Source organism: Magnolia sinica, chromosome 3 (genome assembly GCF_029962835.1).
Source record: "Magnolia sinica isolate HGM2019 chromosome 3, MsV1, whole genome shotgun sequence".
In the NCBI taxonomy this organism is placed as follows: domain Eukaryota; kingdom Viridiplantae; phylum Streptophyta; class Magnoliopsida; order Magnoliales; family Magnoliaceae; genus Magnolia; species Magnolia sinica.
Genome location: NC_080575.1, coordinates 6,121,116 through 6,139,880, shown reverse-complemented (window position 1 = coordinate 6,139,880; position 18,765 = coordinate 6,121,116). Strand labels below are relative to the sequence as shown.

Below are 18,765 nucleotides of genomic sequence, written 5' to 3'. Positions count from 1 at the left end.
TTTTAATGGGAGGGTAATCTTTTAGATTGTTGTATGTGGTGTGGCCCACTCAAGTCATGGATTGACTTGATTTTTAATCATGTGGCCCACCATGTAATGGCGCATCTGACTGATGGGGTAGATGGTCAACACACATCAAGGTGGGGCCCACAAAACTCGACCTAAGGGAAAGTTCCCATGAGGTTAACCTCATAGTACCATTTCCACACATTAGATGTTTCATATCTGACATGCCATTATAAAATAAAAAAGAAAAAAAAAAAAAAAAAAGGAAGAAAAAAAAAAGATCTGACATGCCATATAGTTAGGGATGTACATTGAGATAAACTGAGTCGAACTGGGCTCAACCCGGCCCGGTCCAGTCATTAGCCAAACCAGCCCGTACCCGGCCCGGCCCGGTCACCGGGCCAACATGTCTAGCACGAACCCGGCCCAATCAGCAATCGGGCGAGTTTGGGCCAGTTTCGGACCCACGATTTGGACAGCCTTGATTTTTTGATTCTGCTTCTTCTACTCCATGGGAAGAGATTTGACAGGTAACTTGAACGGCCTTGATTTTTGGAAAGGACTTTTGTCGTAGATTTTTGGGACTTTGCTCCATTTACAAAGGGACCCACGATTTGAACAGCCTGGATTGTTGTAAATGGTTAAGGTAACTAAGTAAGAATATATATATATATATATATATATATATATATATATATATATATATATATATATATATATATATATATATATATATATATGTCGAGTCGGGCCAGGTCAAGTTGGGTTTCAGGCCGAGTCGGGCCGAACTAGAACCTATCTGAACTCGGCCCGAACTCAGTTTCGGGCCGAAGAAAATGGCCCATCCCGACCCAAGCTCAATTCCAGGTCGGGCCGAGTTAAGCTTTTTCGGTCCGAGTCAAGCGAGCTAATCGGGCTAGCCCGGTTTGTGTACAGCCCTACATATAGCTGCTGCAATTCGGACAGGTGAACCTAGGTTTGGAGCTGTGGTTTCAACTTGGGTATAACCGGTGTCCTTGACCGGGTCGGACTCGATTCGAATTAGTTCAAGCTAAACTTGGACTCGGACCAGGTTAGACATGATGGACTTGATACCAAGTCAAGTTTGGATAGGTCTATTTCAAAATCGAATTGAACCGAGTTAACCCTAACTCGGTCCTGACTTGACTCGATCCCCAGCTCTAAACTTAGCATGCCGCCGGCTGTTAGGTTATCAGTTATAGTTGGTTGATGGGGTTGGCGCCCAAAATTTTGAGTTGTCCATGAAAGTTGGAATGCCAACACGCATGTATAAGGCAGACTGTCTGCATGACACCACACGTGCCAACTTGGCATGCTGCTCAAGATCTAACCCCTCCTTCAGGTGGGTCTCACAGTAGAGATGCAATCTCCACCTATGATCATCCGACCATCATGTTTCCAGAGAATGGACCACCTACAGTACAGTCCAAATAATGGACGGTCTGGGAACATTTTATGGTAGGCCTCTGTGATGAAGGAAGATAGTCTACAACTGAGCTAACGTGGATGAACGGTTTGGATCTCTTGCACATGAGGCCGCGTATGTGACAAAGCTCTTGAGAATTTGGACATGCATAGGTGCATGAGTACTTTCATGGGCCTGTAACTCACACGTGTCGATGCCACTTAGTCTGCTCATCTAGTGCTGCCACCGCGTACGTTGAATCTGGATCGTCGATCAATCATGTGTTACATTTGCATGTGCTGAAGAGGCCTTTTTTTTTTTTTTTGGGAAATCTGAATAGTGGGGCCCACCTGTTGAGCAGATAGGATCTCCCAAAAACGTTCAAGGTTAGGTTGTGTGGGCCTCCGATACAACCAAAGTCAATACGCGTTGAGAGAGCGTCGATACTCTGGCAGTGTGATGGATGATACTCGGGCACTAATAAATTACTTAGTATATGACTACTTGGAAAATACACCATTCAAATTAAAATGTTCAAATTATAGATGCGGTATTAGATGTTTCATGAACCAAAAATTACACTTTTTAGATTATCGGACTATTAGATTGGTGAGCATTTATTGGACGGTTAAGAATGAAAAATATCCAACGGCCTATTTCAATAAGCAAGTGTCAACAAATAAGAGGATAGGATTGTTCAGCCAATCTGATTTTCTAAGACTTAGATACAGTTATTTCTACAATTTAGTCGGCTTAGTTTGATTTAATTTACGCCCTCGTGCACAATTTCTGAGTACCAGCATATTAGGCGTAATACGCAGCCGGAGTAGCAAATAACTCTTGATTTCCTTTTGGGGTTTTGGTAGAATGCAGAGCCCGGCATGACAGATCCCATGCCAGGCCAGCTTTCCACGTTAACTGGCATACTTTTCAGAGATCTGGACGATCTGTTAGATATTTAATACTGTGAAAGTACAAAAAAATAAAAATCGTACATATACTCATCAGATGAACCACACGCGTGCTTTGAATTTGGACGACCTTTTCTTTCTAACCACCCATTTTCTGGTATAAATAGCTCTTATATAATAAGCGAACCACTATTATTTTTGGTCCATAGCATGGTCACACTGTACTCCATCTGATGAATGGTTCAAATATCTGATACGTTTGACAATTTAGCCCACCTACATGCAGGCACACCTGCCAATATGGACCACGAGTACGCACTCGGAGCTAGGGGTGTACATCGAGTCTAACCGGGTCAAGCTGGCTCAGCTCAGCCACTAGCTGACCTCAGCTTGAACTTGGCTTGGCTCGATCCTTGAGCTTGTCCGGCGAGCTCAGCTCAGTTCGATCAGCAAATTGAATCACTTTGACCTGAGTTCACCTTTACAACATTTTTATAAACACCTAAACTGCACCTTTAAAATCCCCGTGAAATAGTTGCAATGACTTATACAAGTATTTTATCAAACACCTTATAAGCAATATAAAAATTACAAAAAAATGGTATTTATTTCGTATACATACCTTTCTTGTCATCAGCCATGCTTTGTTGACTCATTTTATCAAATTCTAAGTGAGCAATATCAGTTTTAGAGTAACTGAGTTACTAAACTGGATCGATTTGAGTACGATTCAAGTTGTGCTAGCACAAACTTGGCTCCAAGTCATTTTTGAGCCTAAAAAATCAGCCTGGCTCAACTCAAACTCAACTTCAAATCAAGCTTTTTCGACGTGTACACCGCGTCTCAGAGCTTTCCATTCAGTGCCAGTACAACCCTTCTGCCTGGAAAGCCAGGCCATCGGGCATAGTTTGGGTGGATCCCAAGCTGTGGGGCCCACTTTCATATATATGACTCACATCCACACCGCCCATCGATTTTTTCAGATCATTTTAGTACCGCATCCAAAAATAAAATAGATCCAAATCTTAGTTGGACCATACCAAAGGAAACAATATTGAATGAATTCCCACCATTAAAAACTTCATAGGGACCATTGGAATGTTTATTTTCCATCCAACCTGTTGATAAAGTCAAAAATATCTGAATGAGTACATTATAAAAATATCAAATTAATTCAAAACTTTTGTGGCTAAAAAATATCTGAATGAGTAGATCATAAAAATATCAAATTGATCCAAAACTTTTGTGGCCCATGACAAGTTTTTAATGGTCGATTACCACTGTTTCCTGTATTATGTTCCACCTCAGATTTGGAGCTACTTAATTTCTGGAATCATGCTCTAAAATGATTTTTCAGAACGATTGGACGGCCTGGATATAAGGTACATGCATAAATATGGGCCCCACTGTCAGGGATCCCAACCACCTCGGTGGCCGCTCCCCCACATGGGATGCAAACTAGCCTTATTTTAATCCAAAAGATCTTAACGGTGCATCCAACCTGATGAAAAGCTCGGTTCTCACACACGTGATCCACATTGCTAAGTGTGCTTGCGTGTGAAAGTCTAGATGGGCAGAGCAACCTCGCGCGCGTGGAAATTGTAAACCTCTTCATTGATGTAACGTGCCGTTGAGATGTTGCCCTCAGTCGAGGTCCACTGTGCCTTTTATATGCTTCTCTTTTCCAGGAAAGCATTAGCTCAACAATAAATCCTAACCGTTGAAATAGGACAAGTGGTGATGTTGACTTTGTAATTACGTGCATGTAGATGCACCGCATTTTCGTGCCTCCACATTGTGTGATGATCTGAACCACATGTCCTGTCGGCTCAGCTGCTGATTGATTAGCTCGTGCCCAAATTTTACTTTGGTTGGACCATCTTGACCATCTAAGTAAATGGGCCTTTCTTCGCTTAATAGGAGCCGTTGTTTTTTAGCGTTCTGTATGGCACCATGTAGAGGGGTAGAATCGGGAAAAGGATTGGCTACTCCCCCTGCCACCAGCCAATGGCTGATGGTCTGTGCTCTGTAGGCCCCACCATGATGTGTGTATTTCATCCATTCCGTCCATCTATTTTTCTAGATCATTTTATGTCATGAGACCAAAAATGAACTATATTCCAATTTCAAATGTACCACAATAGAGGAAAGAGTGTTGAATGAATGTCGACCATTAAAAACTTTTTGGTAGCCATAAAAGTTTTGGATCAAGCTGATCTTTGTTTTTTCCCTTCATCTGGGTCTATATGACCTAATCAACAGATTGGATGTCAAATAAACAGTACATTAGACCTTAAGAGGATTTTAATGGTGGATATCCAATCACTATTTTTTCCTGTGGTGTGGTCCACCTGATATTTATATCCCTTTCATTTTTGGACTTCATATCTAAAATCATCTGTAAAAATGGATGAACGGAATGGATGAAACACACACATCATTGTGGGGCCCACAGAGCACCACCATCAGCCACCGGGCTGGTGGCAGGGGGAGTAGCCAATCCGTTTCCGTAGAATCGTCATGACATTATTGCAGATACGAAATTGACGGTCCTCGTCTCATCCATGTTTTTAAAAGAGGCACAGAAAATGCCGTGGCTCCAGCGGCATGGAATGAACACCTGCAACCGGCTGCATGTGAACCGTCAACTAGAGTCATTTGTAGACGTCCATTTGAGTTGTGCAATAGGTGGGTCCTACCATGAAGATAACCTCGTACTAATTACATCAGGTTGATCCATCTACCAGGCTGGTTAGGTGTGTTTTCATGCAGGGTGGCCCACCTGAGGAATGGACCAACTTGACTCTTGCGCCTGGTGATCTTTATGGTGGGCCACCTTATGCATGACCCAGGTGTCCTACACATCTGGCTCTTAGACAGGTGAGTTGGGTTTCAAGCATGGTTTGCCAACCGGGCCAGGCGACCGGGAACCCATGGCCATCAAGGATTATGATGAACGATCCAATGTCCTACATGTGTGCCACGATTGACAAGTGTGTTGGGTTGGAAGCATGGTTGGCCAACCGGGTCAGGTGACCTGGACCCATCACCATTGTCGATTGCTTAATTAGAGATAGATTAAGAATAGGGATTTTCGTTTTCTCCCTCTCTATTTATATTAATAAAATAATGCAATATGTTAGTCCGTGGGACCAATCAAAAATTATAATATTCTCTCCTTTTAACAACCATCAGGTAAGAGATGAGGATGATCACGTTACTAGGTTGTCTTGGGTACCAGGACCAATGGTGACGCAGGGAGGGATGTGATGAGCTTCATCACCGGCTTCCTTAGGGTATATCAACCCCAAATCTACGGAGCTCTCCGGACTCTTCCCCAAGCTTTCTTGAATTGATAAAATAATTTCTAATAAATTTGAAATAAATTGATTGGTGATATAAAAATAACTAAGATTACAACCCTTTAAATAATGAGCTCAAATGCAAGATGAGTGTTAGACTCAAACACCTTAAAATGATTTATTATAAATAATAAACTTATTATTTATAGATGATGTCAATTCCTATTAGACTTCATGGTTTTCAATCAAAAATAATGCGTGTCCAATTTGACCTAACTATATTATTCTCCTAATTTTTTTAAGCCATTTTCATGTTGGGCATGACTCTTATGATTCAAAAGATTAAAAATGGGACTTTTGAATATTGATATGATGGAATCTCGCAAAATTGACATGGGCAACCCAACGTAGCGTAGATCCTTGTCTTAAGTAGCTTCTCCTACCTCAAAATCATACATGATATGTTAAAAAACTCATCTAGATTTGTGAGATATGATTGTTTTAAGGTTTTGACAGTTCCAATCATTTCTACCTCCAATTGGTCCATCTTTGCCATGAAAGTATTCACAATGATGAATTTGACTGTAATAGAACCGAACCATTCATAGGACCTGTTAAGAAAATTGAGTGAGTGGTCCACAATCATTTTTTATTTTTTATTTTTATTTTTACACATGCACACAAATGACAAATTCTTTAGTGGGCCCAGGTAGAGAGGCTATCGACCTGGACTTGCAATTTTTCAAGGTCTTAGTCCAACCAGTTGGACTGTAAGTTATGATCCTGCCAGCGGATAACTTAACACCTTTCATGTGTGTGTAATAGAACCGAACCATTCATAGGACCTGTTAAGAAAATTGAGTGAGTGGTCCACAATCATTTTTTATTTTTTATTTTTATTTTTACACATGCACACACACCCCACACACTCACGCTAGTGGAATTTCACCACCTATGGGTACTCGAACCCTTGACCGGGAGTTGAAACTCCTGAGAGTCTACCACCCAAGCAAGAGTAAGAACCCGTCCACAATCATATTTTGATATTTATCAATGGATAGATATTGTTTTCTATGGTGTGGCCCTCTTTATTAGTATATTAGCTTAAATTTTACATTAGGTAATCCTTATAGATAAACTTAAAAAGTTCAGAGATAAACCCTATATGGACTGTAAAATTTTACTAAGGCTCCCCACCGACCTGACTTTTTAAAAGTTGCAAGGGGCAAATTATTATAGCTTTAAACTGTTCCTTCATTCATATAACTAGGATCAAACCATGGTTTAAAAATCATGCCAATGGGATGATTATAAACTTCTAATCGACAACATGAAAATGGACAGTTAAGATTAACTGAAGAAACAAAATGGATGCCACTTTGCATTTCTTATGATTTTAAAGTGCCACTTTGATTCGATGATTCTAACATGAGATTTATTACTCATAAACAGTAGATGAGTGTAGCAAATTAATGTTATTAAAAGACTAGGAACATCCACTCCGTTGTCATTTCCACCAGCTCATGTTAGCCTTGAGCCGAAAAGTAAGAACTCAAGTAGACCTTTCAACAAGGCGATCTTATGGTTGAAATCTTTTTGGGTTCCACTGGAGTTTTGGATCGTGCTAACCCATTTATCCCAACAAGGATCACCTTATGAACAGGTTGGATGGCATATAAGTATTATGGCGGTCTTCTAATGTTTCAACGGTGGGTGTTCCATCTGAATCGGTTGGATGGCATATAAGCATCAAGGTGGTCTAAGAAGGTTTCTGAGGTGTGGGCCGCTTGAGCTTTGAATGGCTTGATTTTTGGGCTCATGTCCAAATATGAGTAAGGTTGCATGAATGTTGGATGGAGTGGAGGTTACGCGGAGTTGACGGTAGGCCCAAGGGGTTTTCGTTGCGCGTGATTCCTATAACTGGTGTAATAAATCGGCATCTCCACTGTGACGGACTTCAAGAACAATGAACCTAATTGGTCTAAGTGCAACATAGCCAGCATATGCATCAATTAGTTATTGGGCCTAAAATATTATCAGAGGTCTATCCCATGAGCATTGATATTCAGCCCATGCCCAATCGAAAGTGTATTGGATTGGACTGTTGCTGTTTCCTGTTCTTGACCGCTCATCTGTAGGACACAAATATAAAATACTCAATGATCCCATCCAAGAAAGTTTTTTTTTTTTTATTCTCCCTCATGTTCCATTCCCTGTGGGCCCAAAGAAACCATTGGACTGAATCAAGGAGCCATGGGCTGCACATGTACAAACTAAAGGCTAGAGGAAACCATGCAGATAGGGGTGTAAATGGGTCAGGTCGGCCAAATAATTGGTGGGTCTGGGTCTAAAGTTTACTCCCAAGGAGCAGGACAGTGCCTGACCCAAAGGTTCGACTCAAATTTCTAATGGTCTGTGTAGGTTCTCTTAAATCAACTTGACCTGACCCAATTTAGACCCACTTTCCAATTTGGGTCAGACTACAATCGACCTGACTTAGACCCAACCCAAAACTTAATAATAAAAAAAAAACAGTTAATTGATAATCTTTTTCTTTTCTGGGCTTGATTACAACATTGGTTCACCACCTCCAATCCCTAATCCGGATCTATATCTGTGTGCTTCTATAAATGGACGGAGCTATAAAGAAAATGGGCTGACTATTTTTTACTTGGACATGATTAGGGGTGCAACTCAACAGGTCGGGTTGGGATGGTGGTTAAGCCAAGCCCAACCTGGCCTCAAAGTACCCAGTCAGTAAGTTGACCCAACCCAAATTTCCACCTGAGGTGACCAACCCAAACCCAACCTCGTATCTTCCATGCTTAATGCAACTCAACCTCAACCCAACCCAATCCAAATACATGTGATTACTTCCAACCTGACGTGAACCCATCCTAAATTCTAATTGGGCTGATGTTTTTCAACCTGACCCCGCCCTGAGGACCTTGATAGGGTGTGGGTCAGTCCACCCCAACCCAAGTTGTTGCCCTAGACACAGTTTATGCCTGACAAGGTCTAATTTCTGACCAAGTTCTTAAACGGTTCAGGTCCAGTTGTTGGTCTCGAATTTGGTCACATGGTACACGTGTGCAGTTTAAGGGCATGCTAGAACTGATTAGATTTGATTCAAGCTGTGATTACTAACTCCTGATGTCGAGATAGAGCAACATTCAGTCATGGTTCGACTGTACATTTATTAAGTTGAATGTTGAGTTGCGCAATATCATGTAACTTGCGAATGTTGGGACTCTTCCTCCAATGAGTTTTTTTTTTTTTTTTTTAATTTATTTATTTATTTAAAATTTTAATTTTAATTTTAATTCTAAAAATTAAATATTTTCAAATGTGCAACAATTATATAGTTAAATGAAAACAAATATATGACAGATGCAGAAATGGACAATACTTACCGCTACAACATGATCACTAACTTAACTAAGAGTAGTAGGATATTTTCTGGACTAGTATGCTGGTGAGCGAGGTTGGAATAATGCTAAAAGTTACAGTTACGGTTAACTTAACATATGAGCTTAGTTGGTTGATTTTTGAGGCTACAGTCTTCCTTCAAATCTGGTACACAGGCATATATAGAAAGAAATTATAGCTATTAACTACAACTAAAAGTTGGCTCGGCATAATTGTAGGAATGGACTGGAACTAGATTACTCATAGTGACTAAGCATTTTACAGCTAAGAAGTGGCGAGGATGATAAGCTAAACTAACATAAACAATGTTGTGTTGGCTGATTGTTTGGCTTTTAATTTGATTGTATGTTTGCTCTTCGTATCTACCTATGCTATTTATAGGTGCCAGCAAAACAGTTTGTCTACGTGGTATCTTTATATGCTCTTGTGGCATTAATGATTACTCATCCTTATGCGGATGACACTAATTTTCTGCTAAAGACGTTCACAGGAAGTTCCGTGTTGGGAACTTAGGTGGGCCTATTGTGATTTTTTGAGAAATCCATTTCATCCATCTATTTTGTGAGCTCATTTTATGATATGAGGATAAAAATAAGCTATATCCAATACTCAAGTAGGCTGAAAACATAAGGATTGAACATCCATGGTTGAAATATTCATGGGGCCGCAAAAGTTTTGAATCGGTCTAATATTTGTATTCTCAGTTCATCCCAGTAGGAATGACATTACGAAAGGTATGAACAACAGGTAAACATCAATGTCGATCCAAGGGGGTTTCAACTGAATTTGGTAGGAATGACATAACGGAATGTATGAACTGCAGGTAAACAACAATGTCGATCCAAGGAGGTTTCAACTTAATTTCCTTACCCCAATCTTTCTTTCGTGTGGCCCACATGACTTTTGGATTTTGCTCACTTTTGATCTCAGGTATTAAAATGAGCTCACAAAATGAATGGAAGTAGTGGATTTCTCAAAAACACCACAGGGAAAGGTTTTAACAGTAAATCTGTGTCTTTATCCATAAATAACTTAAACTTCAAAGCATTTACACCATATGATCTATCCCTTTGTATATTAGGAATATTGACTCTTTTCAAAAAGAACTTAAACACCAAAGCTTTTGGACTATATGATCTATCCTTTGTATATTTGGAATATTGACTTTTTCTTTCAAATTTTAAATTTTAATGCCCGCCTTGCAACGCACATGAAGCAGTGCGCATTCTAGGTGCATGGGGCCGACCCATAATCTGTGTATGAAATCTACCCACCCGTAACGTGTCCATGGAATCTAAACCGTGCATATGGTAAGAAACGCCATGCTCACCGTATTATCCTATGGATGTGATATTAAAAAAATGAAAACGCCACATTCCATCTTGAATTTCTATCGTAGGTGTGACCCACCTCAATGTCCTTTGTTGTTCCCTTTGCTATTGCCCATCCTAGCTATAGATCGGTCTGTACTTTAGAATCTATATCTACTATGGATGTATGCACCAGATGCACGGTTTCGATTCCACATGCAAATCATCTTTGTACCCAAACGCACGGTAGCTTAACGTGCGTTCGAACATGTGGGACGGGATCCTCACAGTACCACAACACTTGTTTGTAGGAAGCGCGTGCAACACCCGAACTCTGTGGAGCCCACCGTGATGTATGTAAAATATCAGTTCCGTCCATCGATTTCTAAACCTAAAGTTCTCTACCCATAAAAAAAATCAGATCCATTGAAAACACAGGTGACTCACAAACCCGGGAACAATATAAATCATGATTAAAACCTCTAAATTAGCTCGTTGTGACCAACCTGGGTTTTGGAGCGATTTATTTTTTAAATTTCACTTCATCATGGTGGGGGTCACCTAATTAACGGTTTGGATGAAATATTAACAGCATGGTGGGCCCAAAAGGTTTCTATGGTGGGTGTTCTCATCCTTACTATTCCCTTTATTTTGGCCCGCCTGAGTTTTGGATCGGTATGATTTTAGGCCTCATGTTGTAAAATGAGGTGGCTCAACTGATGGACGGAGGGGATGTTACACGTAGATCAAGATGGGACCGTAGATCTCAGGTGTTACACGATCTTCCTGCAGCCGTTGTTGTGGAGGATTCCGGTCCATTTATTTTATGCGAGTCTTTTTCAATACCGATCCAGAATGGACTGAACTACTTGGACGGTTTGGATTGAGGTACACATATATCTCGTGATGGGTATCAGCTACAGATCGTTCATTTTCGGTGGGCCCAAGAGGCGTTGTACTGTCCTGGTCCGTTCATCGCGACAAGCTAGAGTTAACCTTGACTCTCTTCTCCCACCTCTCTCCTTCGCTTCTTCTTCTTCAGCGAGCGAGAAACATGGACGCCGAGAAGACATGCCGTCAATCCGTCATTCTACTCCACAACGCGATGATCGTGACCGTCGATTCTCAAAACAGAGTCTTCCGGAACGGCGGTCTCGTTGTTGATGGAGATAAGATCACAGCCATCGGCCAATCTCCTCAAATTCTCCGCGATTTCTCCGCTTCCGCTGACGAAATCGTTGACCTCCAAGGCCGCATCTTGCTTCCAGGTCTTCTCTCTTCTCTCCGTTGCGATTGAGATTCGTCGCTTCGATCCATCCACGGTGGGCCCTCTGGCTTGCTTAATCAGATGATCCTGGCCCTCATCTGACGGGCCCTCCTGTTGATGGATGATTGTGCGAATATCACACCGTTAGGAAAGTCCTAGCCAGCTAGGTTTCAAACATGGACTGCTGAAGGTTTTTGTTTTAGACCGTCCGGTTGAAGTTCGAAAACCAACGGATAGGATTATTCGATAGCTGAGAAAATGGTACAGCTGTCCATCTACAGTTGGCCCACACGGTTGGAGGGCTCTGATCATCAACCCATTCATCCATGTGGGCTGATCGTGGATGCGATCGGCAGCCGATGAACCAGACCTGGTCTTATAGCATCTGGGCGGGCAGATGGTTGTTCAAGCACAGCCCAGACCGCGAACGGATTGGCTATCCCCCTGCAACCACCAGCCCGGTGGCTGGTGGTCGGTGCTCTGTGGGCCCCACCATGATGTATGCGTTTCATCCATGCCGTCCATCTATTTTTCCAGATCATTTTATGGTATGAGACCAAAAATGAGGTATATCCCAATCTCAACTGGACTACATAACAGGAAACAGTGTTGAATGAACGTAGACCATTAAAAACCCTTTGGGGCCCATAAAAGTATTGGATCAAGCCGATCTTTGTTTTTCCCTTCATCTGGGCCTGTATGACCTAATCAACAGATTGGATGTAAAATAAACAGTACAGTGGACCTTAGGAGGATTTTAATGGTCGATATCCAATCACTATTGTTTTCCTGTGGTGTGGTACAACTTAGATTTATATCCCTCTCGTTTTTGGAATGAAGCCCTAAAATGATCTGTAAAAATGGATGAACCAGACCTGGTCTTATAGCATCTGGGCGGGCAGATGGTTGTTCAAGCACAGCCCAGACCGCGAGCTAATTTGGGTATTTACACAAACGCTCATATCTAGCCCAAGTTTTATTGGGCCTGAAAATGGGGCCTAGATCTAATCCACGGGCCTTGAAGTTCAGCCCATTCCAGGCGCAAACCGGGTGGGACTTGTTCCAGGTTGGGTCATCGGACTCCAGTTGCCACCCTAATTCTTGTTGACAATTTCATACTAGTGGGAACCACCTTTTAGTGATCCTTCTTCCGGTGGACGGTGCCAACAGATAATCCTAGCTAGTGATTGGAATAAGTCCACAGATTGGATGGCTAGGATTATTTAGTGGAACAGGATTCGTGTAGCCACCCCAATTAATTGAGATAAGGCATGGATGATGAGTGATCTTTTGGTCAACTGCACTTGATGAAACTAGGCCAGATCGAGCCTGGTAATGTCATTATGTCAATATGATATTGACCTGGGCCCAAATCTGGCCCGGCCCATTAGAATAGTACCCATCTCCTTTTTTTTTTTTTTTGAGTTGAAGAGTGAGATTGTATTCTTTTCACGCTTTTCAGCGCGATTCTAATAAAATTTTTAGCTCTCTCTCTAAAGAAAAGAAAAAAAAAATGAAAAAGAAAAAGAAAAGGAAAAAAGGTAACCAGTCATCACCGAGACCATTACAAGAGAGCAAAGCTTTTCCAAAACCAGCACCTGTTCAAAAATAGAATTGGATTGATCAAATTCATTTTTCTGCTTGCCCCGTATATAAAATTTCTTAAAAAGATTCATTTATATCGTTTTAGTCCCAAAGAAGCATGCCCATTTAATAGCTACCGTGGAACCGCATGAGAGGCACCAAAATCATACAAATCAACGTAGAGTTCCTCAAAGTCTCCTACTAATAAAGTTCCTCAGGAAACACTCTTTTCCTCATGAATCTTTTCCCATGCATTCCTAGGAAATGCAATGACACTTATTTCTCTCCTTGGGACCTTTTATTTGTAACCACTTCTTATTGCCAAGTCACACACATTACCCCACCACAGTCCACTTGTGGCAAAGCTGTGCCCCACCATGTGTGCTACATCAACACACCACTCATCTACCAGCATGACACTATAGATCCAAGATCCAATCCATCTATCAAAATGGCACCGCTACAGTGATGCCCTAGCTCAAGAATCAGGTTGACCCATTGTTCAGTTGGACCACAGTTTTCAAAACAAATGTATGGCTCTAAAAAGACTTGGCTGAAGTTTTCTAAATTCTAACCCACTCAACTGTTTCCAATATTGAGGCGCATACGCTGTACAAGGTCGGGCCAACCTGATGGATGGATTGGATCTTGCACCTATGTGCCGTGCTGGCATGTGTGGTGTGTACATGAGCTTTATTACACACGCATGTGCATTTAGAAAAGCTCAAATTACAATATCAAATTCATATATAAAACTATACTAGATATGCTTAGTGCATGTACTAAAATGACCCACATGATCCTACCCCCCAGTGTATCACATATTGGAGGAAGTAGTGTACTGTACCCTTTCCCATACCACATATTGGAGTGAGCCATGATCCCAAGAACCTTGATTCTTAGTGATCGGAGATTGTTCGTGTATCTAAAAGCACTAGGGTGCTTTAAAGCTTAGAACACTTTAATGTACTTGAGCATTTCTCCTTGTGTAATAAGCATCGAGTGGAGGGAGACTGACATATCTGCTGATTCGAGCTGGTCCAGTGAGCTTAGAGCAAATTAGCCAGTTTGGATTCTTTTTTATTTGAATGCACCACGATTATTATTGGCTTGCCTTTGAAATATATTATATGTAGGATAGAACTTGTTGGATTATTTGCATTACCCCCAAAGTAGTGGAATTGATTGATTCATCACATGTTAACAGGTTTTATCAATACTCATGTTCACACCTCTCAACAGCTAGCAAGAGGGATAGCTGATGATGTTGATTTGATGACTTGGTTACACGGCCGTATCTGGCCATATGAATCAAGCATGACAGAGGAGGATTCATATATCTCGACGTTACTGTGTGGAATCGAGCTCATACACTCTGGTGTAAGTGTTACCTATGCTATTGGTTTTGGAATCGCAATCGATGCTGAAATTGTTGGAAGTGTAAAAGTTTCCAAATATTGAGCTTGTTTGCAGGACCCAAATTGAAAGATCATAATTCTGTCTTAAATAGAATTCTATTGAGATTTATTCGTAATGCTAATTGAAATTTACTCCAATCCATATACATCTAGAATCTGATCTTCCTTTCTAATGTAGCATGTCGTGTTTTCGCATATAGTTATCTTTAGTATTCCAAATATTGGTGATATTATCGATAATATCGTCGATATTATTGGTGTGGCAAGGTTAGCGATACCGAAACTACTGAAAGTATTAAAAAAAAAAAAAATAAAAAAGAGAGAGAGAGAGAGAGAGAGAGAGAGAGAGAGATGCAATAATTTCTCATTAAATGGGCAGAGAAATGGGCAAATTCTTTTTCCTATTCGAAAACATTGTGTACACTTCTATTTCTTTTGCTTGAAGCTTGCTGTTGATCCTGGGTTCAATCAACAATCCCTTAGATCTACAACTCCATTATTCCATCTACAATGTAGATTTGTTGTTATAATTCATTCCAAATGGTCATAAATGGTTCAAAATAATTCTGAGTATTATTATACCCTACATCCATATTTTTCTAGGTGAGGAAATATGGCCTGAAATTACTAGTTTTTCTTCTCTGGTTAACGCTGTACATGTTGGTCCACCTTTTGCTAATTCATACTGTTCATCTAGCGGGGGTCATGAAAGCCGCAAGGGACATGCATACCCATCCAACAATTCACATGCAAATGGATGTCAAAGTAGAAAGTATAGCTGACTGTCCATATAAGTTCACTGGCCAGATGGCTTGCAATTGTTTGGCAGGGTAGATCCTTTGTCTGTTGCCCATCCATGGAAGGATCGCCCAAAGACTAATCTCGGTGCTGAAAGATGCAAAGATAATCCACACCACCATGAATGCTTGATTCAAATGAAAACACTGGCAATTTGGGCCAAACTCTCTCTGTCTCTGATTATGCAATTTATTATCCTTGTGATCTCTTGAATCAGGTGACATGCTTTGCTGAAGCAGGTGGGCAGCATGTTTCTGAAATGGCACGGGCAGTGGAATTATTGGGCATACGGGCATGTTTAACACAATCGACCATGGATTCTGGTGAGGGTCTTCCTGCAAATTGGAGTATTCACACCACTGATTATTGTATTCAGGTCAAAAGCTAGAACCTTGTTTTTTTTTCATGTTATAAGATCAATATAGTTGATAGTCAATTTTACACATGTTTTTTCATGAGGGTGATTTAGTGTCCTATCTTCTCATGAACGGTGTTTCTAGATTGACCTTGTGTACATTGTACAGATGGAGTGATTAGCATGTTTCTGAGACATTTGAACTGTGCATCAGTTGGACCCTCACTATTTTGATCATCTGGCCCAAGAATCATGTTGGTCCAATCACCATGGGTGCAACTGCAACATGTTACTTTTTTTTTACACATGAGTGGTCCATTTGATGAGTTGACTGGAACCTTGATTGGGTCATCTACATGATGGGCCCACTTGAAACATGGCTCAGATGTGCCACATGGGCTAGTTGCCACCAATAACATGTTCAAACAAGTTCTGATGCACATGGTTTTGGTAGTTATATGGATGATTTTTCAAAGGACTATGGGGATCACTTTCGCTCCCAACGACAGTTATATCTCATTGGCATTGCAAGAATTTCTTATTGTATCAGATCTTTGTTTCTCTGAAACAGTCATTCATCGATTTTATGACTGATATCAGTGCCAATGTTTTAAATATCGATGATATTGGCCGATATATCCCACAATATATCTTGTATCTCACCTGTGTGATACAAAACACACAGGTAGTGCCAATATATCCCACATGTTCGATCCGGTGAGCATTTTCAATTTCTGATCTCCTTTTTATTTAAATTATGTTAAATCAGTGTCAAATGGTTACAAATCCACTGGTTTTTCATGTCTTGTATGAAAAATTGTGGAGTTGGAGCTTTGATTTCGATATCCATTGGTTATTCATGTTCTCCATGTTTTTTTATTTTTCTCTTGAAAATTTCCTTCAACCAGCTGTCAATTGAGACTAATTTTGAAGTATTTAGGAGTATTTGATGAAATGATCATCACATACACTATAATTTCGAAATTTGAGTGTAGGTGGTTCGATTTGGGGAAAATTTGAAATTTCCCCAATTTCTCCCAGATTGTGTGCAATGTTGCACTCCAAGCATGAAATCAAACATGTATGAGGGTTGATCTACTGATTTGTCAAGTCCTTGTCAGTTTTTGGAAAATAAAATTCAGTTTTTAATAAAAAAATATTAAAAAAAATATATATTTTTCGAAATTTCCCTTCAACCAATTGTCAATTGAGATTAATTTTGAAGTATTTAGGAGTGTTTGATGAAATGATCATCGCATATACTTTAAATGTTATGCATTCAATTTGAATACAATCGCATTAATTCAGTCAACAATGCATAGCTTAGGACCCTATACAAAGGAAACCTATTATATGTACTTCTTTTTTGAGATGTTATGATTTAAATGTATGTGTTAAGGTCTTTTCAATAATCCCTGAAATTTCATTATAAAATTCAACCATTTCCCCAATGTTTCTCCATGTTTCGCAAAAAGTGCGATAAATTACCCGATACAAATGATATATCCCGTGCGATAACCAATACGTATTTGTATCCCAAGGATGTGATACGTAACGCGATACCGATATTTTGAACACTGATTAGTGCATTGACTCAAGTGTACAGTCCCAAAAGGATCTCTACAAGAAGCATCATGATACGGCAGATGGACGCATTAGAGTATGGTTCGGATTAAGACAAATTATGAATGCAACTGATCGTTTATTACTTGAGACTAGAGACGTGGCCAAAGAACTCAATACAGGCATTCACATGGTACAAATCTGACTTTCCGGCATGTATTTTTTCTCAATTACAGTGCTTTGGTTGTTCCTTATATGCTTATTAATTTTCTGAAATAATTTCACTTCATTGTTATTCTTAAACGGGCCTAGGAAAAAAAACAAACATTTCAATGGCAGTAAAGCTTTTAATTTCATTTTGATCTTTAGTGTGGTTAATGCCAAACTTTGGCTAGATATCAGTAAAAATCTCTGGTTACCTTTAAGAGGTGTCCTTTGAAACACCAATCACAACCGTTAAATGTTTTGGTCGGCAAATAGATTGCTAAGAGACAAACAGCCAAGATCCATTCACTGGGCAAAGAAGCCAATGATTACATGGCTAGGGTCCTCATATCAGGGACATCCACTGCGGGGCCCAATGGAGCAGCGGTAAGGATCACTGAACAGTGGGTCCCACTTGAGAGAGAGAGAGGGAGGCTTGCTCCAAATTCATGCGAAACCAAAAAGCATGAGGGCTGTTTCTAAGCCATTGGGTTCACTGGACAATTAGGATTTTAGTTCACACTTACCTCCCTTGGCCAGCTCCCTTGGCCCCTGTGCTACGGATCGCAGGGGAACAATATCCTAAATCGCCACCACTATCTTTTAAGCCTTATCCTAATGAATTGGGGTCGGCTACATGAGCTCAGCCATTCCACTCTATTAAGGGCCAGAACATCAGCTAGACCATAACCCATCAAGTCTTATCTTTCTACCTCCATCCATGTCCTTTTGGGTCTCCCCTTGTGCCTTTAGAGCCTTCGATTTGTACCAAGTCACTCCTAACTGGCGTGGTTCTTGTTCTCCATTTTACATGATCAAACCATCTAAGTCTACTTTCCCTCATCTTATTACCTATTGGTGCTACTCTTAAGTTCCCTTGAATGCATTCATTTCTAATTCTATCATTCCCTGTCTTACCACTCATCCATCTCAACATCCTCCTTTCAACTATACTCATCCTCTGAACATGTTGTTCCTTGTCTGTTCAACATTCTCTCTCATAAAGAGATGCTGGTCTTATAGCTAGCCTATAAAATTTCCCTTTCAGTTTGAGTGGTACACGATGATCACTCACAACTTTAGAGGAACATCTCCATTTCTTCCACCTAGCTTGAATTCTATGGGCAACATCCTTGTCAATCTCTCCCCTCTAATGAATTATTAACCCAAGGCATCTAAATGGGTCATTTGG

At 40.5% G+C, this 18,765-nt stretch overlaps 1 protein-coding gene across 6 annotated transcripts in view; it reads left to right on the top strand.

Moving 5' to 3' along the window:
- Positions 1-11,321: 11,321 nt before the first annotated feature.
- Positions 11,322-18,765, top strand: part of LOC131239385 (uncharacterized) — a 30,191-nt gene continuing 22,747 nt past the window's right edge. The window contains exons 1-4 of one of the 6 annotated variants that reach the window (XM_058237076.1): positions 11,322-11,652; positions 14,443-14,615; positions 15,669-15,827; positions 17,413-17,562. In XM_058237076.1, the coding sequence (XP_058093059.1) occupies positions 11,439-11,652; positions 14,443-14,615; positions 15,669-15,827; positions 17,413-17,562 (696 nt within the window). In that variant the 5' untranslated portion in view covers positions 11,322-11,438. The remainder of the gene's footprint in view (positions 11,653-14,442; positions 14,616-15,668; positions 15,828-17,412; positions 17,563-18,765) is intronic. The other 5 variants (XM_058237073.1, XM_058237071.1, XM_058237074.1 and 2 more) reach the window with 5 other exon arrangements.